The sequence below is a fragment of the Babylonia areolata genome, chromosome 20, assembly GCF_041734735.1.
Source record: "Babylonia areolata isolate BAREFJ2019XMU chromosome 20, ASM4173473v1, whole genome shotgun sequence".
Taxonomy (NCBI): Eukaryota; Metazoa; Mollusca; class Gastropoda; order Neogastropoda; family Buccinidae; genus Babylonia; species Babylonia areolata.
Genome location: NC_134895.1, coordinates 20,643,813 through 20,665,629, shown reverse-complemented (window position 1 = coordinate 20,665,629; position 21,817 = coordinate 20,643,813). Strand labels below are relative to the sequence as shown.

Here is a 21,817-nt window from a genome sequence, read left to right as displayed (position 1 = left end):
TTATATATAATTTATATGCCAGTGTTATCATGCACACGAGTATGTATGTGTCAAAAAAAAAAACACACCTAAAAAACAACCACCTATTGTCTGTTACTACTGCTGACTTTATCGAAATGACATAACAGGACCTAACAGGAAAGAAAGAAACGAGTGCCACTGCTCACCACACGTAGCATTTGTCGTTGTGTCCGTAACGCGAAGATGTCATGGCGGTGCTGCCGACTGACAACACAGGGATTCCTGCACACCGTTTGACATTTTGGTCAAGAAAGAGATGAATTAAAAGTGACACTGGATATTGTTGCTTGCTAACAGCCCAGCCGACCACACAGGGCCGTATCAGGACTGCCCAGCCAAACTTGAACCACGTTAAATACTCAAACATAAAACACTGTCACGTCTGATGTAATCGTAAAACAACACCATTCATGACAGTATCTTAAGCATTAAGCTCCTTAAGGCTGAGAATTCACCATATCTCAAAGAAAAACACCTTGTAGAACAACACCGTTCATGGCATTAAGCATTAAGCTCCTTAAGACTGTCAATTCACGATATCTGAAGAAGAAGGAAAAGGAGGAGAAAAAAAAACACACACAAAAAACAAAAACAAAACAAAAAAACGACCTGACACGACAACAACAAAACTTGCAGAACAACACCGTTTACATCTTGACAGTATCTTAAGCACTGAGCTCCTTAAGGCTGTGAATTCACCATATCTGGGGAAAAAAAAGTAAAAATTGGTCATTTCTTTGACCGTAACATTAAAAAGAAAGGCTTATTGCAAAATATACACATAACCACCAACTGCTGGCATGGATTACACGATCTTTAACGCGCGCATTTGATCTTCTGTATGTGTACATACAGTAAGTAGGTTCTGGCACTATGAGGTCTGCACATCTGGTGACCTTGGTGGATCAGGAAAATAATTACCCACAAATGCGCCGTGATTGGGATTCGAACCCGGGACCCTCAAGACTGAAAAGTCCCAACGCTTTAATGAACCACTCGGCTGTGGCGCCCCGTCATTTTGGTGGGGGTAAGGAGGAAGGGTGGGGGGTGGGGTCTTTAAAACAAAATGTACTGAAAACAACAACAACACTGAACAAAACAATAGCATACTGTGCATGTACTGACCCCATCCGATGGCCAGGAACTTGCAGCACCGCTCGGAGAGGACACGGGGGCTGAGGGAATGCACCACGATGTACATGTGGATGGCGTCCACGAACAGGAAGGAGAAGAGCCCCAGCAGCGTCAGGTGCAGCAGCAGGCGGCTCGTCAGGCACAGGATCTGTGTACCCCCACGGGACAGGACATCGAACATCGTATCTTGTGATTGTTGTATCAACGGGTCTGTGTGTCCATTCATTCACACAAACCCTTATCCCCCTCTCTCTCCCCTGTTTGATTGTGTGTGTGTCTACGTGTGTGTGTGTGTGTGTGTGTGTGTGTGTGTGTGTGAACGAGCTGAGTATGTCTGTGTCTGTGTATGCGTGTACATGCATGTCTTACAGTGTGGGGCCTTACATGTTGCATGCAGCGTTTCTGAATGGAATCATCTATGTGACATTTTTTTCCTCAAGATCTGAAGATTAAATTCTCAAATTGCGTTTTCTTACAATGTCACGAATTGGGGCTGTCAGCAATAGTCATTTAATATCATTCAGAAAGTTCAGTTCAGAATAATTATTTATCTTGATTCATTCCTTCATTCATCTCTCTTTTGTGTGTTTGTTTCTTTCCCCGTTCCTCGGAATTGTAAGAAAAATAAACAAGACAAGAAAACTAGCTTACCGCCAGGTGGCGCCCTTGCAGGCACGTGACACAGAGGGCGAGGAGTGCGAGAAGAGCGAGGAGGGTGTTGAGGCGAATCACGTGAAACACCGAAGTCACACACCTGGAACCAAAAAAAAAAAAAAAAAAAAAAAAAAAAAAAAAAAAAAATATATATATATATATATAAAATAAAAACAACAACAAAAACAATAAAATAAAGACAAAATAATAATAATAACAATAATAATAATAACAATAATGAGATGAGAGAGAGAGAGATCGTTATCAAAGACCAATGCAATATCACATCAACTCACATCACATCAAGTCATATAATTATTACGTCATCACATCACTGTTACATTTTGACATGTCAAGCTGTGTTCTATTACGTCGTGTAAAGTCACGTTCCACCATGTCATGTCAAAATGTCTTGTTGCGTCATGTAATGTCCCATCGCGTCATGTAATGTCCCATCACGTCATTTCCCACCGTATGCTAATTAATTTTATGTTATGAAACGTTTCGTAAAGTTTGAGGCCACGTCATGTAATGTCACGCTATGTCATGTCAACATGAACAGGTCTTTTGATCCCAGTTTTGAGCATTTAATGGGGTAAGGGGTGGAGGTTGTGGAATTTGGAAAAAAACATACCCTTTCATAAAAACAAGGGAGAAAAAAAGCCACAACAAGAAAAGCACTTATCACGCGAACGCCTATACTTGAGAAGAAAGAATATAAATAAAGCATCTTCATTGGATCTGAAAGGGAAAAAAATACAACCTCGAATATGGAAACAGATGTTGCATGTGTGTGTGTATGAGTTAAGTGTTCAGTTAAGTTGCCAACAGTAAAAGTTGCCGTTTTTTGTCAGGTCAGATTATGTGGCAAGTGAGAAGTCATTAATAATAATAAACAAACAAATCAATAAATAAATGAGAGTCGCGTTTCAGTTCAGAAGTCTGCTTGATGTAACATCTATTACAATATCTTCGGTTGCATCATTTGATAAAGAAAAAAAAAACCCACTCTTATCGCACCATTTTGTACCGTTGCGGTACTTCAACATTTATGGTAAGAATTCAGTTCTGACATTTCAAGACTTCTGACCATTTATAACCAATATATTTTTTAGCCCACGAAAAAAAACAAAACAATAATTAAGTGCGTATGCACACATACCAATACTCACACACACGTGTGCGCCTCAACACTCTCTAACCACACACACACACACACACACACACATCCGAACCCACATAACACACAACACACGCACGCAAGAACACACGCATGCAAGCATACGACACACACACACACACACGCGGCACGCAACACACCACACCCCACACACAACACAACACACAGCGGTTACCCCACAACACACACACACACACACACACACACAAAGAGGCTCCATACCTGTATGTCAGCAGATAACAGAGGAAAGTGGCAGACACGGCACACAGCGCCATCAGACAGCCCATCAGCAGAACGGCAGAACCCACAGACTTTCTCTCTTCACTCTGCACGCACGTACACACACACGAACACACACACACACACACACACACACGCGCGCGCGCAAAATAAATAACGTACAAGAATAAATTCTAAATTAATACGATCGATATAACTTGTTCGCTGTGTGCGTTACTATGATGCATGAATGTGTTGTTTTTCTCTCAACATTTTCCGCGTTGCAAAGGAACTATCAACACACACACACACACACACACACACACACACACACATCGTTTTTCTGTTAGGCAGTTAGTAGTTGTAATATTTTTCAATTTTAAATCAAGAATCTTAACAAGTTTTTACGTTAAACCACGATATTTTACTGAACGCAAGAAGACATCTTCCCTTGTGCAAACCTTCAGTGTTAAAAAGTACATTTAAAAAAGTAAAAGGAGGACAAAGAAAGGAAGAAAAATAAAGAAAAGGAAAGGGAAGAATGGAATAAGAATTTTAGGAGAGAGAGAAAAAAAAAAGTCACTTCACACCAAAGCAACAGGAACTTGTATTCCACGGTGATGTGCACTGTTGGACGGTTTTGGCAACTTTGCACTCCTTCATCACGCGAAAGCTCTCTCTCTCTCTCTCTCTCTCTCTCTCAGTCCCCTCCCCCCCCCCTCTCTCTCTCTTTCCAATTCCCTCCCTCTCTGTACTTTTTAAAGAATGTGCCAAGATGCACTTTTATCGGAGCTACGCTCAGATTTTACCCGGGTTTTATCTCAAAATCTCGGCTAACGACTGTGGGGGAACAACAACAAAATACTGCCCCCCCCCCCCACCCCTCCTCCGGCCGCCCTCCCCTCCATACACCCCCTTCCCCTCATCCCTGCTGAGTCTTGATTATTCGCTCTCCCCAGCTGGAACAGACCACGCAGCTGGGAGCTGAAAACACGGCCTTCGTCGACCTTCAACTCAGACGATGAACCGACGTCCCGTGCACAACATAGTTCACGAAGCGCACGTAAAAACAAATAAAGGGCTTGTCCCTGGCAGAGAAATCCATTTTGACAAGAGAAACACACCAGAAGAAAAAAACACACCAAACAAACAAACAAAAAACAACATAGGTGGCTCCGTAGTTTTGCAACGTGCTCTCCCCGGGGAGAGCACATACAGCATGTCAAACAAACACAGAAAACTGCTATGACAAAAGAATGCACAATAGAATACAATCAGTACAACATAATACAACACAATACAATGCAATGCAGTGCAGTGCAAAGCACAACATTCAAACATGAAAGTTAACACTTTATTCAGATGTCTGCATTCACCGGGTCTGTGCATCTAGGTGTTGGTTGGTGGTGGCGGGTACAGTAGGGAGAGCGGAGAGGGGGGTCGGGTGCACGGCAAGCGTTACCGTGTGTGTACGTGTGTGATTCGTTTTATTATTTTTTTTATGAATGGATTTCATGTATCTGAATTTTGATTTACTGTATTCATTGGCGTGATTATGTTGTGTGCGTGTGCGAGCGTACGTACACGCATGCATACATGCATGTATGTGTGTGTGTGTGCGCGCGTTCGTGCGTGCGTGCGTGTGTGTGTGTGTGTGTGTGTGTGTGTTTTATATACGGGTTTATTTGCTGGATCTTCTTATTTGAATACATTGATTGAAATACTTTTTTTTTTTTTGCCTTAGCGTGTGCGTGTTTGTGGGGGGGGTGGGGTGGAGGGGGGGGGGGGCATTTCAGTTGCAAATATATGAAAATATATTTTTCTTTTTTTGTTGTTGGTGTTGTATTTTTCTTTTTTTTTCATTTGAATGATTTGATTTGTGATGACAATAATAAACAGCATTCGGCAATGTCCACACAACTCATTCAGCCTCGAGAGGGAAATTTGTAGATAATTATTGCCCAGACACATGGCTGTCAAGGACAAGTGAGGCCGATGGCTGCAGAACTATATACACACACACCGCCGTCACGCCTCGCTCACACACAGCGACTGTCGCCCTGCCTGATAAGGACTGATGGCGTTGGGGAAAATGCTGTTGTTGTTTTTTGTGTGTGTTTTTTAATGAAACGAATATTTCTCCGACCATCTGGTGCCGCACCAGACCGCAGCAATATTTATTATCAGTCCGCGATCTCCCGCCAAGCTTACCGGTACATCGACCACAACGTTGTTTTACGACAAATGGCAATACAGTCAGCTGGGCTCGACGCAGGTATTGTATGACAACATTGTACGGTACGGTACGGTACTGCATTGCACACACACACACACACACACACACCTCTTTCACATCCTAATCCCCCATCCCATCCCCGTCTTCTCCCTTGCACTCCCCCACCACCCCCACCACCCCTTCCATCACCATCACCACCACCAACACTCCAATTCTCACCTGTTCCTTGAACCGACTGGCCCGGATGAAGACAGCCACGTGGGCAGGTAACGGGCACAGGCAGGTGGTGACGTTGGTGCCAGATCCTATCAGCTGGCAAGTCGATCCGCTCCAGTGCTGCTCCAGAGTGTGCCTGCGTCGCCAAGAAACGAGACAGAAGCGATGCACTGTAAGGTTTCCGAAACGTCAAAGTACATAGTTTGTACTTATCATGGATGGGTGGGGAAAAAGGCACCCTCCAAGAATGCCTGATTCACTAGAAACTTAAGGTTGAACTGTGAGGTTTCCGAAAGTCAAAGTACAAAGTGTACTTTTCATTTTAGATGGGAGGTAGAGAGGCACCCTTAGAAAGTGCCTGATTCATCAGAAACAGAAAGTTGTGCTGTAAAGGTTTCGATCGTTGTTGAAGTATAAAATAGTTATCATTTGGGAGGGAAAGGAGGAGGCAGTAGAGTTAACTAACCTGTTGATTGTGCTTAGTTCACCTGGAACACTTGCGTTTAAGATTTCCGTAGATTAAGTTACAAACTAGTTATCATTTAACACCCGGCTTATATCACAGATTGACATAAGTTTACATTTGGGCCAACAGCAAAGTGAGAGCTGTATTATCGATGGTTTCTCCAGTCAATGGGAAATCATTTACAGCTTGGTCTTTTGTGAAGGACTATGACTCTCAAACTAAGAGGCAAAACTACACTGGCTGTTAGTGCTGCAGCCCTGTTTGTTGGTAGGCCTTTGGGAACCATCCCAACGGTGACTGTCCTAAAAGCCTCTTGGCCAAGATAGTAGGGGTGTAACTTGGGCAGGACACTCTCCACTATAATCAAATTCTAGCCCCAATAGTCGGAACAGCAGTTGCCTCCTCTGCTGTTCTGATGGTGATAGTCGGACATAACTGACTATCATAAAAAAAAAAGTTATCACTTAACTAGGGGTGGGGATGGACGGAGGATGGAGGAAGGGAGGTACAAACTTCACTGTGCTGAATTCACCAGCGACACATCGCTATGCTGTAAGGTTTCTGCACGTGAACGTACAAAATAATTATCTGGATGGGAGAGGAGGAAGGGAGGAAAGAAAGTACCTCCAAAGTGTGTTTGAGTCAACAAAAACAATGTCATAACGTTATCACTATGCGATGATGATTTCATACATTAAGCTATGTGTATCAACATGAAGATGGAGATGTGGGAGGGAAGAAACAAAACGAAACGAAGTCGAATCTAAACTATTTAGTGAAGGTTACGAGATGCGATTTACATTTTCTTCCCTCCTGCCCTGGGGCTTACATGAAGAGGGGAATGCGTGTAGTCTGTAAATGCATTGGAAAAAAACCCACCTATTACCAAAGAGGAAGGTGAAAGAAAGAGTCGAACAAAAAGGCATGCGTACAACTACACAGAGTCAGACAAACAGTAATAATAATAATAATTATTATTGTTATAGTATTTATATAGAGCTGAAACTTGTGCAGAGACAAATCTAAGCGCTTTCACACCAGTCATTCACACGAATGCATAACTCTAAAACTGAAGAAACTGAAGACAAGGAAGAGGCAGGGGATGGGGGCTATCTTGTGAAGAGGTGGGTTTTAAGGCCAGACTTGACAAAGCTGAGTGCGGAGACCTGACGAAGCGAAAGAGGAAGTTCATTCTTCTTCTTCTTCTTCTTCTTCTTCTGCGTTCGTGGGCTTCAACTCCCACGTTCACTCGTATATACGCGAGTGGGCTTTTTACGTGTATGACCGTTTTTACCCCGCCATTTAGGCAGCCATACTCCGCTTTCGGGGGTGTGCATGCTGGGTATGTTCTTGTTTCCATAACCCACCGAACGCTGACATGGATTACAGGATCTTTAACGTGCGTATTTGATCTTATGCTTGCGTATACACACGAAGGGGGTTCAGGCACTGGCAGGTCTGCACATATGTTGACCTGGGAGATCGTAAAAATTTCCACCCTTTACCCACTAGACGCCGTCACCGTGATTAGAACCCGGGACCCTCAGATCGAAAGTCCAACGCTTTAACCATTCGGCTATGGCGCCTGTCGGAAGTTCATTCCAAATGCAAGGTCCAGAGACAGAAAGAACGGCGTCCAACAGTGGAGTGTTTAAATTTGGGTGTGCGTAAATAGAGTGGATCCGAAGCCGATCGTAGAGAGCGAGATGGAGTGTAGAGGTGAAGGCAGCCACAAAGATAGAGTAAGGCAAGATTCAAGATTCAAGATGATTTATTCATATAGGCCAAGGCCCCTAATGAATGGGTATATGAACAGACAGCAATAAAAAATAAAAAAACAAAGAAAAACAAAAACATTTCACATAATACAACATACATAAAAAAACTCGATATAACATAAGTTCAAATGAAAAACTAGCCTAGCAACAAAACAGTGTTTTCATGACGTAATATAGAGTGAGGCAGAAAGAGAGAGTCAGACAAAGATGAGACAGAGGAGGGGGTGGGGGCGGAGACAATGCGACTGCAACTGAATTATTTAACGAATTATGCTTATTTCATTTTCAGTGCGTTAACAAGTAACCACTTTTTAAACACTGCTACCTTGAACCCCCTGGTTTTGCACCACAGCGAAACTATACTAACGATGGGAACTCGATTTTCATCCCTGATAAGAACAAACCCACCAATGAAACAAGCTAACGAAATAAATATGACTAACTAAACTTTCGACATTCATGAGACAGACAAAATGATTAACTCATCTTTTAGTTATAAGAGAAAACAACACGAGACAGGCCTTCACCAGAAAGACTGCCAGTTTTTCGCACAATTCTATGAAACGCTGACAAAACGTTTTAAACCCAGAAAACCTTCCGTGATTTACATTCTGGACACAAGCGCCCACCAAGAAGTTACGAGACAGCGAAACAGACAGAGAGGCTCAAACGAAAACTTCATCTTTCAAGGACTAACTTTCAACGCCCATTTCTCTTTGATTTGATTTCAGTGGTTCATGTCATCCATCAGAACACTTTTTTTTTACCACTGACTTCTTTAGCAGGAACGAATCGAACTGCGATTTACACACAACTTCAAACCACTGTTCAAATTTCGAGCTACTTGGTGGGCGAATCACGTGCAGCAATTACCCTCACCTAAACCCCCACCCCCAATTTCTTACCCACACTGCCTGCATGTATGATTCTGAACGTTCTCATGTGCCCCGTGCTTTATCCATGCATGTCACTGGTATGACGCGCCTTTGCTCGCGCATCACTGCCCTGTGACCTCCTGCAAGCATCTGAGTTGGGTTACGCTGCTGGTCAGGCATCTGCTTGGCAGATGTGGTGGAGCGGATATGGATTTGTCCGAACGCAGTGACGCCTCCTTGAGCTACTGATACTGATACAGATACTTCACTGTGATGCGCTGTGTGTCAATTCTCATATTCGCTCTTCCCCCTCCCTGCCCTGTACTCTCTCGTACTCCTCCCCCCTGTACCAAACCCCTCATTCCCCGTGTCCATCCTGCCTTCTCCACCACCATTCAACTCCTGTGATACGAAGCTTTCGCCGTATTCCGTCAACACCCTTCCCCCTCTCTCTCCCATCACTCTTTCTCGTTCAACACTCCCATTTCGTAATTGGGTCTCTTCACATGTAAATTATTTCTCCCCCCAAAATCTCTGACAATCTTCAGATGTAAACAATAGCACATGTAAAAAAATTATCATTGCGTTAAGTGGTAGCCACCACCCAGTCTGAAACCCGCTGGTTCATTCATCTCCACTGACAAAGCAACAACAAAGCAACAACAAACAAGCGGAAAACAAAGCAAATAAGACCATCTCCTTCCAGTCAAGAATTATTTAATCGTAAATCGCCAATTCCTCATGACTCACAATGTCTCTTGCATGAATGTAGACAGCATCTTCTTCCCGATAGCTGGTAAAGAAAAGTCTTCCCAAATGGAAAGACTTTGTCCCCTTTATTTTCATTTTTATGGTTCTAGGCTCTCAGATACATTGAATTCATCAATCACCAGATTCCCCTTGGGAATAATGGAAGAAGGAAGGGGAAGGAAGGAGCAGTGGGAGGCAAACTTGTGTGGAATACAATTTCCACTGAAACATTCTGTATTGCTACGTCAGACCATCGCCACGTTGGACCATTGCTACGTCATACTAAATGTTTCAGTGCAGCGGCCTTTCGGACAGTTGCTACGTCAGACCATAGCCACATCGGACTATCGACACGTCGGACAAATGAACCTCGAACTATTGACACGTCGGACTTATGACGCGTCGGACTATCAGACTGTAGCTGTCTCCCCCCCCCCCCCCCGCCCTCCCCACACGCATGCACGCACACACACACACACACACACACACACACACACACACGCATGCACGCACATACACGCACCCGCACCATCTTCCCTTCACACGCGCGCAAACACAAATACAAACACACCCTGACGATCTCTCACCTGTAGCTGACGAGGGCGAAACAGGCCGTCTCGTTCCGCTCATACAGGGAGCCGGGCAGGTCGTGTTGGAACGTCAGCGTGCTCAGGTACCGCTCGCTCATCCACAGGCCCCCGATGGGAAGGACCGAGCGCATATGAGTCAGAGGAATCCAGTTGCCGAACTGGCTGTGATAGGGCAGAAAGAAGGGAAATGGTTAGATGGGGGAACGGGGGGGTGTTGTGCGTATGGGGAGAGGGTAGGGGGGGTAGGGGGGGTAGGGGGGGGGGCGAGAGAGATTAGAGGATGAGAATGAACATTTTTTTTTACCCATTAATGACTGGCGGAGTCTTCACTTTTGGTCATGAATATGCTGCAGAGAATAATTATGCAAACATTGAATAAATGATGTTTGGTCGTTTAAGCTGGTGAAGACCGACGATGAAGGATGTGTGTGTGTGTGTGTGTGTGTGTGTGCGCGCGCGCGCGCGCGCGCGTGCGTGTGTGTGTGTGTTTGTGCGCGCGCACGCGAAGCACGCAAAAATATATGTGTATTTGCACGCGTGTGCGTATGTATTTATGTGAGTGAGTGCGTGCGTGTATGCGTGCATGTATGCATGTGTGTGTGCTTGCTTGCATGTGTGTGTGTGTGTGTGTTGCCTCTACTACAAAGAACAATTTATATAGCAATAAACATGAATAAATAAATAATAAATAAGTAAATAAATGAATAAATAAAAGAACAAAAGGAACCCATCAACCACCACCATGTGCATCCTTTTATTTACGATTACAAACGACGCCTCGCGTTGTCAGGAACTGAGCTACTGTTCTGCTGAAACCGGAGAAGAGAAATGGCAAAACAGGCGACTGCAGATATCTATCACTGCCACACGGCTACTTTTGCTTTTACGTCTCTCTCTCTCTCTCTCTCTCTCTCTCTCTCTCTCTCTCTCTCTTCTCTTTTGCTAGGAGTTGCTGCTGCTGCTGCTTTTTTTTTTTTTATCAACCCCTACCATCACTTCTGCTACAGATACTGCTACGCTGCTGCCGCTGTTGGTACAACTACAACTAATGCTGCTGTTATCTTACTGCTGCTGCTGCTGCTGCAGGGAGTAACTGCTGATTTTTCCTGTTGCTGTTGTCATTACTGAGCTAACTTCATCCTCAGGTTGGCGCGACTAGAACTGCTGTTGCTGCTGCTGTTTCTACTACTACTACTACTACTACTACTGCTGCTGCTGCTGCTACTGCTGTTTCTACTACTACTACTGCAACTACTGGTGCTGCTGCTGCTGCTGCTGTTTCTACTACTTCTACTACAACTACTGCTGCTGTTTCTACTACTACTACTACTACTACAACTGTTGCTGCTGCTGCTTCTTCTTCTGCTGCTGCTGCTACTGCTGCTGCTGCTTCGACTGCTATAACTGCTGCTGCTGCTACTGCTGTTGCTGCTGCTGCTACTTCTACTACTACTGCTGCTGCTACTTCGACTACTATCACTGCTGCTGCTACTGCACAAATACTACTACGATTGCTGCTGTTTCTACTACTATTACTGCTGCCGCTGTTGCTGCTGCTGCAACTACTACTACAGAGGGCATTTCGAGACAGGTGGCTATACAACGAAATCAAAGTCAGACAGAAACAGAGATGCACAAACACAAGAGACAGACATGAAGGCGAGCAGGCAAATACTGAGAACAAATAGACTGCGTCGATAAAGTGGGTGGCACTCGACTGCGTGGCCCCCGTCTTCCTCCCAGAGCACAAATTATCTACCTCTCGGTGGGAGACGGCCAGATAACTGATTCGCCTGCGATGGAGCTCATCAAACACACGTTTTCGGCTAGACAGACATAGAGTCAGAAACCACAGACTTCAAAATATAACACACACACACACACACACACACACACACACACAGAGAGAGAGAGAGAGAGAGAGAGAGAGAGAGAGAGAGAGAGAGATAAAGAACAAAAAGAGAGCGAGTCGGAGACAAAAGAGGGAGGGAAACAGCATTCCAAGATGACAGCAAGCGAATGAGCTCAACATCAGAATTGCTGCCAGCGGTGTGTGTGTGTGTGTGTGTGTGTGTGTGTGTGTGTGTGTGTGTGTGCGTGTGCGTGTGTGTGTGTTTGTGTGTCTGTGTGTGTGTGTGTGTGTGTGTGTGTGTGTGTGTGCGTGTGTGTGTGTGTGTGCAAGAGTGTGTGCGTGCGCGCGCAAAAAAAAGGCCCAACTCAAAAACGGATACACCACAGCGCCTGCATGTCACGGTCTTGAGTGACTTGCCACAAACATTAGTGCTTCAGTCTCTTCCCAGACAGATTCTAGTCTGAGATTCCAAGACACCATGGATTGTTCTCGGGACGGGAACTTTCAATTGTACTGTTCAGCCACTTATTAAGAAAGCAGTTCCGAGGTCTACCTTATAACTTAAGTATAAAATCTGTAACGAGAGCTAAACGTTGCATAAAAAGAACACATTTTCGTCACACAAAAAGCAGCAGCAGCAGTAGCAATAACGTCAATATCAACGATAGCAGCACAGCACTTGTTGTGGCAGAAATCGCACTCCAAGCGGCAATTTTCGTACTATAATGAAAGAAGTCGAATTAGCAGTGGCATCACCACTACTGACCATTTCTAATCACCATCAGTGGAGCTGCTACTGCTATTGCAAGTGTTTGATGCTTCAACAACTACTATTAACAAAAAGAATAATGATAATACTTATACAGCGCTTACCGTAAAGCTCTTGGCACAGTAATGATCTTAGAAATACATGGATACTTTCGTGTACAGGAATTGGAAAAAAATGTTCGTGATACAAACTCGATAGAATAAATACATTAAATACTATATAAAACAGTATAAATCATTCACAACACACACACACACACACACACACACACACACACACACACACACATCCCATCTCACCCTCCCATCTCTCAAACACGCACGCACGCACGCACACACACACACACACACACACACACACACACACACACACACACACACACACAATGAACAATACTGCCTCGGCTGCTACCACAACAAATACTACTACAGCATATCAACCACCATTCGCAGGAAACGTAAGAATCGATCTATCCTTTTTTTCTTTTTTTTTTTTGCACGTGAGACTGAAGTGATGGCCTCGAGGTAACGTGTCCGCCTAGGAAGCGAGAGAATCTGAACGCGCTGGTTCGAATCACGGCTCAGCCGCCGATATTTTCTCCCCCTCCACAAGACCTTGAGTGGTGGTCTGGACGCTAGTCATTCGGATGAGACGATAAACCGAGATCCCGTGTGCAGCAGGCATTTAGCACAGGTAAAAGAACCCACGGCAACAAAAGGGTTGTTCCTGGCAAAATTCTGTAGAAAAATCCACTTCGACAGGAAAAACAAATAAAACTAAACGCAGGAAAAAAAAAAAAAAAAGGTGGCGCTGTAGTGTAGCGACGCGCTCGCCCTGGGGAGAGCAGCCCGAATTTCGCACAGAGAGGTCTGTTAGATAAAAAGAAAATACAAATAAAAATACTGTGACGCAGCGTTGTCATGAGTAAAAAAAAAATTAAAAAAAAACAAACGATTTAGTTCAATACACGCACGTAAAATACATGCAAAAAGACATCAAGAAAATATAGCAATCGCTTCTATGTCGCGTCTACCACCGTTTGGCTGTGTGTGCTATATATACTACATGCACCTGCTTCCTACATCAATGAAGCATGACATGCTGCATATCTATCTATTGTGATTGTAGTAACTTGTTACGTGTGCAATGCTGGCGCGCTCTTTAGCGTTTGGCGCGTTCCACTGGGGGTCGCTCACTAAATGCATACTACGCATGAGCAGCAGCAGCAGCAGTAGCAATAGTAGTAGATGCATAAGCATCATTTTATCATCATCATCATCATCATCTGCACTATCCTCCTCCTCCTCTCATCACGCTATAACCATCATCACAACCACCATCCTATTTTTGTTTTTTTTTGTTTTAACCAACCAACCTGTCGTTTCGCTGAGGAAAGCCTATCAGTTTCGTGGAGTCATCGTGCACCACCTCAAGCACCGAGAATGTCCCTGCCGGAATGTAGTCCTCTAAATCTAAAGAGAGAGAGAGAGAGTGAGAGAAGAAAAACATAATTTAAAAAAATGCATGTGTAAGCATGGAGAACCTGGTGCCAGTTGCTACTGCTTGGTACTAACTTTTTGACAGTTACACGTGACTAAATGCCTACGTTGACCGAACTACGCCATTGGTCAGTTCCATACTACACACAGTTAGTAGCGGGTTACGACCATACTCGGCTTTTCCGTCTGAGCAATGCAACTGGCTCCTGGTGAGGATATGTTCGTGCACACAGATACCATGTAACCAGCATAGGGGCAGACAAGCACGTTCTGAAGTCTCGCAGAGTGCTCATTCAACACATGGACACTTTTATGTATGTGCACGCTCTCTCTCTCTCTCTCTCTCTCTCTCTCTCTCACACACACACACACACACACACACACACATGCACACACATATTATAATAAAGGTGTTAATGTTATGCTTGAATGCCGAATCAGCTTTAATGTAGTCGTCTGTATTTTCACCTAATATTTCATTGACCTTCGCATCATATTTTCATAGTGTCCAGTATAATAAAACAAATCAACAACAAACATGTTTCAGGCATTGCAGACAAATCTTCTGTTCATGGTTTTATATGCAATACCTCAATGAATATTTCTGACATATGGTGCATTATGTAAAGAACAGTTCAGGTGGTTATGCAATATAACTTAATATTATATCATATTTTATTCATTCATTTGTTTACTTATTTATTTATCTATTCATGTATTCATTTTTTTTCATGTTAACATATTTTCCTTTCTTCACATAAAAAAATTGCGAGTGATTGTATTATAATTCCCCTTTTCATTTAACTTTTATCTATCCTCTCCCTCTTTTTTTTTTTAATGGTGCAACATCACCTAATAGAGAACACACGTTAAATCAAAGATTCAGTCATGCTTTTTTTTCTTTCTGTACCTGCATCTTCTTTTCCCTCATATGGTTGAATGGAAGCAGTAGGAGTGGGTAATGGAAGCAGCAGGAGTGGGTAATGGAAGTGGTGCATGAGGTGAGAACACGGGGGTCAGGGCCGTGTGGAGGAGAGGAAAGGCGAATCGAACAGATCCCTACATTCCAAAGCACTATCAATCTTTTCCGTGGCAATACTTCTTCCCCCGTACGGCTTGTAACTTCCTTATCAGCCTTTTCTTTCTTTCTTCCTTTCAACCACCTTTTTTCTATATCACTGATAAACTATAAACTACATTCATTCAGCTTTATACAATAAAACACCGACGGCTACTGCGTCACCAAAAACGACAACAATCAACAGTTTGAAGGGAAAAGGGACAATATCTAAAGTACACCATCAGAAAACAAAAAACTCTTGTTTGAAAATAATATCTGACTGAAAAATGGTTTTTAGCTCAAATGGGGAAAATTCGCTCGAGTCAGACAATGATGGCATAATGATAATCATCAACATCATCATCACCATCACCATCATCATCATCATGAACAAAGGTGTTCAAGACAAATGTGTGTATGTAAGGCCGAAGTTCAGAGCCTGGTTCGTTCTGACAGTTCCTGTACGAGTGCTGTCGTTCATTTTAAAGTTCACACTACATTATTTTCTTTGTTTTTATCAACTTATCAACACAGAGTTAGGGGGTGGGGAAGTAGTGTGTGTGTGTGTGTGTGTGTGTGTGTGTGAGAGAGAGAGAGAGAGAGAGAGGGGGGGGGGGGGCGGGGCTAGGGGGAAAGCCCACAGATTTTCAACGCATTTCGTTCGGGTGTAGCGTTTTTTCACCAAACCAGGAACCAAACATGGACCTTGAAAATATTACTGTCGTTGTTTTCATGAACACATAAAATGGGAACATGGTGTGGGAGGAGGGGACAGGCGGAAAGCCTGTAGATTTTCAACACATTATCGTTAGGATGTTGTGTTTTGTCGATAAACGGGGAAGCAAACAGGGAGAAGGCAAACAATGTAATACGATACCCGTTCAATGTCTGGCTGTATCATTGTATTATCTGTTATGTCATACCAACAACAACAAAAATTCCATTAAAAATCTTATTGTATGTATAGTGTTCTTTCCACAGTGGATTTCTCTTGTGTGAACGAACGTAGGGCTGCCACCCCCATTCCCCTCTTCCTTCTACCCTACCCTCTCCCTTTGCCCTCCTCCCCGAAGAGCGAGTTGACAGAATACGGTGTCATTTTGATTTTTCTCATCACCCGGTCTGTACGTGCTGCAGTTTCCCTAACAAAACGTTGTCAGGGACAAACACTTGTCGCTGTGGGTTCTTTTATACAGCGCTTCTGTGGCTTAGTAGATACAAACTATGTCATGAAACAAAAAGGAACTCCTTCTCTTTCCAAACTTAATTAATGCAACAAAGAAAGCACAAGAAAAGAACAAGTCACAGATAACTCGTTGAAATTTATGGCTACATCAAACGAGCAGCAACAACAACAACAACAACAAAACCGAGCACGTTAACTGAACAACGAACAAAATAATTTCACCTGTCAAAGACTTTTCGGAGGAATGCTTTCCACCCTCTTCCGAATGACCCTTCACATTCTTGAGGTGCGCCTGCGGGGAGCTTGCACCGTCGATGTCGTTTTTCACCGTAGAATTCAATTTGCTCTCAATGGAAATGAATCGCTGGCTTTCCGTCGTGAAGCCCTTTTCTTTGTCTGGTCCATTAGCTGTTGGAGAAGAAGGCTCGCTGCGTGTCGCTCCATTCTGATTTATAGACACACCACCACGTACGTTCTCCGTTGCAGTCTCGGTCGAGTTGTCTCTTGAGGAAAGCGCATTGTCGCCTGCAGCGGAAACTTCGCGTTTGTTTCTTCTTGACGGTTCTCTTTCGCTTTTTCTCGTGGGGCGGAGAGAGCTGGGATCCTCCGAAGAATCAGATTGGGAACCACCAGTGCCGTCCTGGGTGATGGTGGTGGTGGTGGCGGTGGTTTCAATCTTTTTTTGTGCCATTCGCGTATTGTTGGTCTGGCTGTGGGCCTCGTTCTCAGAGCTCCCTCGGGGAACGGAGGTATCTTCTTTGTCTCCTTTGTCTGCTTCATCTTCGTGGTTTGAGTTACTGGTAAGGGTGTCCGTCTTGTTAGTGCTGGACAGGGGATCAGGGAGTGGCGACGCTGGGTTGCCCTCACGGTGCGCTGCCTTGGCTTTCCGGACAAAGTGTGTGTACTCCTTTATTTCAGCCACTGTACAAAAAAAATTAAAAAATAAGTGTCCTTATATTCACCGTCATCAACACACCATCATCATCACCACTATCACTACATCACACGCATGCGTAATTTGACTGTCATCAGTACTAATTATAATGAGATTTCTTTTGTCCAGTATGGATAGATATAACATTAATTTTATCAACCGCCATCACCACCACTATCACTGCTACTACTAACGCTGCTGCAGCTGCCGCTGCTACAACAACTAATACTACTATACCACGATTGCTAATACCACTACTACTACTACTCCTTCTACCAGTTCCACTACACACTCATAACCATCATCGCCATTGCCACAATCATCATCAACAACAACGTGAATTACAACCACAACAACAACAACATCATCATCAGGGTTATCTGCACTGGCCCACAAGCTGACTCACCCAGAAAGGGATCACGGAAAGAGCCGTTGTTCAGGTGAGGCATAGCAGACTCCATCAGCTCCGAGATCATTTCCATGGTCAGCAGGCTTCGGGCCAAGATCTTCTGCTCCTGAAGGGTGCATCACACACACAGAGGCCACACACGCACGCACACACAGGTCACACACACACACACACACACACACACACACACACACACACACACACAGGTCACACAAACACGCATGTACACACAAGGACATGCTCGCGCGCGTGTACACACACACACACACACACACACACACACACACACAGAGTCTTTGGTTTCATTCCTGTAAGCATTGTTACGATTTTCCGCTTGATTTAATTTTCATGTTAATCGCCTTAAAATTGAGATTAAATTTATCTTGCTAGTTGTGGTTACGACTAATAAGTGGGATTTATTTTAACATCATTTAGTTCAAGAGTTTGTTTTTGTTTTGCTGGTATTTGTTGTTATTTTTTAAGATTTTCAAACGTGTTTTTGTTTCGCGATGACTAATGTTCTCAGCTGGTCCATAAGCAAAATGTGCTGAATGGAACTGACAGATTTTATATGACTGTTTTTCCTCCTATAAAAAAGCACACATTTCTCATCTCAATTTAACAAATAAAACCTTCTGTTGCCACCTCATGAAAACTGCAGTTGCAGTGACTTGTTTCGTGTGGATACACTTACCCTTCTCTCCTCAAGTGTGGCCTTTGTTGACAGTTTCATCAGCAGACTCAACAACTGCAACAGTACCTGAGGAATAAGAAAAAACAACTAGGAATTCAAACAAATATTTCTGATCGTTCATTCGCGTAACAAAGCAAAGAAGTAATAGTGGTACAATAATATAAACATTAAAAACATGTTAAATATATACATATGTAATAACCATGTCGATAGATAGGATAGATTGACATATTGAGCAACAAATAGAATGATAGATTAATAGACAGATAGATGTGTGGTAAAAGAATGTATATATATATATATATATATATATATATATATATATATATATATATATATATATTGACCATGTCGATAGATAGGATAGATTGACATACTGATAGACAGAATGACAGATCAATAGGCAGACAGATGTGTGGTGAACGCACAATGCATTACTTGCCACGCAGTATGAAAATAGCTGACGAAAAAAAAGAGCAACAACAAAAACAACAATAAACAGTTGAAGCCACTGGTTTTGGACTCGAAGTTTGTTATGCACAAATCCAAAACATCTATAAGTATAAAGGAGCTATATGACCTGAGCTGTCTAGACGAAGTGAATAAAACAAAGTCAAGCAGATATATATCCAGGGGGAAATAGGATTATCTTATTCAAAAGCACTGCAGCACCAAGTGACAGAGTTAGTGGCAGCGTCTGTCATTTTATCTATTTATTTTCTTTTAATCCAAATCAAACTCAGTTCATCAGACTCAGAGCAGCGAGCGAGCGAGAGAGAGAGAGAGAGGCGGACAGACAGACTGACGGACGGACGGATGGACAGACAAGAGAGAGAGCGGGGGAGAGAGAGGGAGGTGGAGAGAGAGAGAGAGGGAGAGAGAGAGAGGGAGAGGGAGAGAGAGAGAGAGAGGGAGAGAGATGGTGTGATGGTAGGCATTCTGATAGCGAAAGTAAAAAGAAAAAAAATCCTGCTTGCTCTGTTAAATGTTATCCAAATTATGTATGATTCTAAAACGTGATAGCCAGTAATTTCCTCTTACAGGACCTATTATAAAGACAATTTTCATGTATGGATAGGTGAAGCTGAATTGCCTTTAATAGATGTTATGACAACTTTTCTGTGGCTTTGCACTCTATTTTGAGGGTAATTGTACTTAATTTTGATATGAATTCAGTTTTCTGTATGTCACACTAATACCCAGCTTAAGAACAAAACTTAGCTTCTCTCTCTCTCTCTCTTCTCTCTCCTTCTTCTTCTTCTTCTTCTTTTTTTTTCTTTTTTTTTTTTTAATCATTTCAAAATGGACACAGAACACTTGAGAAATATAATTCAGAAAAAAAAAACCAACTATACAGTACGCTTCAATCGGAGTGTGGAAAAAAAAGGCAATACCTCCGGTTGTATCTTTGTTTCAGACTGAACGAGAATCTCAGGAATGTCCACAGCCGACGCCATGCCATTGAAAATCATTCTGGATGCCAGGCTGACGTCTCCGGCAATAATGTCGTCTGCCGAGACCAGTCTGAGCAAGGACAGCAACTCTGCGTAGATGTCTGCCAGTGACTGCCCTTGGTAGCCGAGTCGCAACAGTTCGGTCTGCAACACGTCAAAACCACACGTTAGTACACGCCAAGCGCACACACAAGCACGAGCCTACGCAAGAACACACGCATTTTCTTTGATCGCACTTCTGTCCATTTGCAATGTTCATCTTTCATCTTTGATTCAATCCTCCTTCATCTATCCAGTTGCCCCCCCCCAAACTCACAACACAACCATCCCATACCTTCTTCGTTCAAAATAATGTAAAAAACCAACATGTTAATTATCCATCTAAAGTCACCAGTATGAGTTCAATCCTTCATGCACACACACACACGCGCGCGCGCGCACGCTCACACAAGACTCACGAGCGACGAACACACAAAGAAACCAGCAAAACTATCACACAAAAAAAAAGATAAGAAAAAAGCATGCCACTAGGAAAATATTTCTCGTTGGATTACTCAGTTTTATTCATTCACTTATTTATCATTTATTGATAACATTTATTTATCTATTTATTAGTTTAATGATACATAACTTGTTTTGCATTATTCGCGCTTTTTTTGGCAACTCACAGGGACACAGAGAGAGAGAGAGAGAGAGAGGAATTCATTTTATGCAATCTGCCTTATCAGATAATTCGGTATCTTTATTTCTTTCGTTTTTTTTGTTTTTGTTTTTGTTTTTGTTTTTTGTGGGTTTTTTTTTCTTAATTGCCTTTTACTGTGCTCTCATCTTCGTTGCGATCTTTTTCTTTTCTTTTCTTTCTTACCTTTCTTCATCCCTTCCTTTCCTCTGTTGCTCTTATATTCATCTTTTCCATTTCTTTTTCTTTCCTTTCTTTCTTTGTTTCAGATCTTTCTTTTTGACTCACTTGTGTAAACAAAGTGAGTCTATGTTTTAACCCGGTGTTCGGTTGTCTCTCTCTCTGTGTGTGTGTGTGTGTGTGTGTGTGTGTGTGTGTCCGTGGTAAACTTTAACATTGACATTTTCTCTGCAACTACTTTGTCAGTTGACACCAAATTTGGCATAAAAATAGGAAAAATCCAGTTCTTTCCAGTCATCTTGTCTTTCGTTATTTCTTTCCTTTCTTTCTGTGGCTGTCTACCCCCACCCCACCCCCACCCCCATCCCCCCCTTCTATTTCATTCTTTTTCTCTCTCTTTTTTTTTTTCTTTCTTTCTGGTTTATTCTTTCTCTTTGTTTCTTTTCTCCGTACACCTTCTGTTTATTTCTGACTTTTCAAATATTTGTTTGTTTGGGGGTTTTTTTGGGTTTTTTTGTTGTTGTTTTGTTTTTGTTTGTTGTTTTTGTTTTTGTTTTTGTTTGTTTTTTGGTGTGGTTTTTGTTGTTGTTGTTGTTGTTGTTGTTTTTTGTTTTTTGTTTTTTTTGCTCCACAGGCGCCCTCATAACAGTAACCTCACACTAGTTACGCATTCAGCGAACAAGTACTCATGTTTATGCACAGGCAAGGAATGCTAGTGCCCCGCCGCACTTCAAAGAGGGGGGTATTTTGTCACTGAATGATATTCATAGTTATAGTCTGGAGTAGATCGACTGCACCCACACGGTCATCACACGGGTAATTTAAGACAATAAGAGGCGAACACCCCCTACCCCCCATGCCCCCCCCAAAAAGCAGTAACCTCCAAAAGAGAGTGGGGAGGGGGTGTGTGTATAAGAATTAGGAGAAGGGGGATGGTGTAGGTGGACGGTGTAATGAAAACACGGAAACAAAACCTAGACGG

At 43.0% G+C, this 21,817-nt stretch overlaps 1 protein-coding gene across 2 annotated transcripts in view; it reads right to left on the bottom strand.

Moving 5' to 3' along the window:
• LOC143295301 (uncharacterized) overlaps positions 1-21,817 on the bottom strand; it is a 207,414-nt gene that overhangs the window by 11,942 nt on the left and 173,655 nt on the right. For both annotated transcript variants that reach the window (XM_076606926.1, XM_076606925.1), the window contains 11 exons: positions 19,917-20,120; positions 18,523-18,588; positions 17,826-17,934; positions 16,708-17,406; positions 14,116-14,212; positions 10,117-10,281; positions 5,664-5,796; positions 3,212-3,315; positions 1,807-1,909; positions 1,147-1,303; positions 168-243 (listed from right to left, as the gene is read on the bottom strand). In XM_076606926.1, the coding sequence (XP_076463041.1) occupies positions 168-243; positions 1,147-1,303; positions 1,807-1,909; positions 3,212-3,315; positions 5,664-5,796; positions 10,117-10,281; positions 14,116-14,212; positions 16,708-17,406; positions 17,826-17,934; positions 18,523-18,588; positions 19,917-20,120 (1,913 nt within the window). The remainder of the gene's footprint in view (positions 1-167; positions 244-1,146; positions 1,304-1,806; positions 1,910-3,211; positions 3,316-5,663; positions 5,797-10,116; positions 10,282-14,115; positions 14,213-16,707; positions 17,407-17,825; positions 17,935-18,522; positions 18,589-19,916; positions 20,121-21,817) is intronic.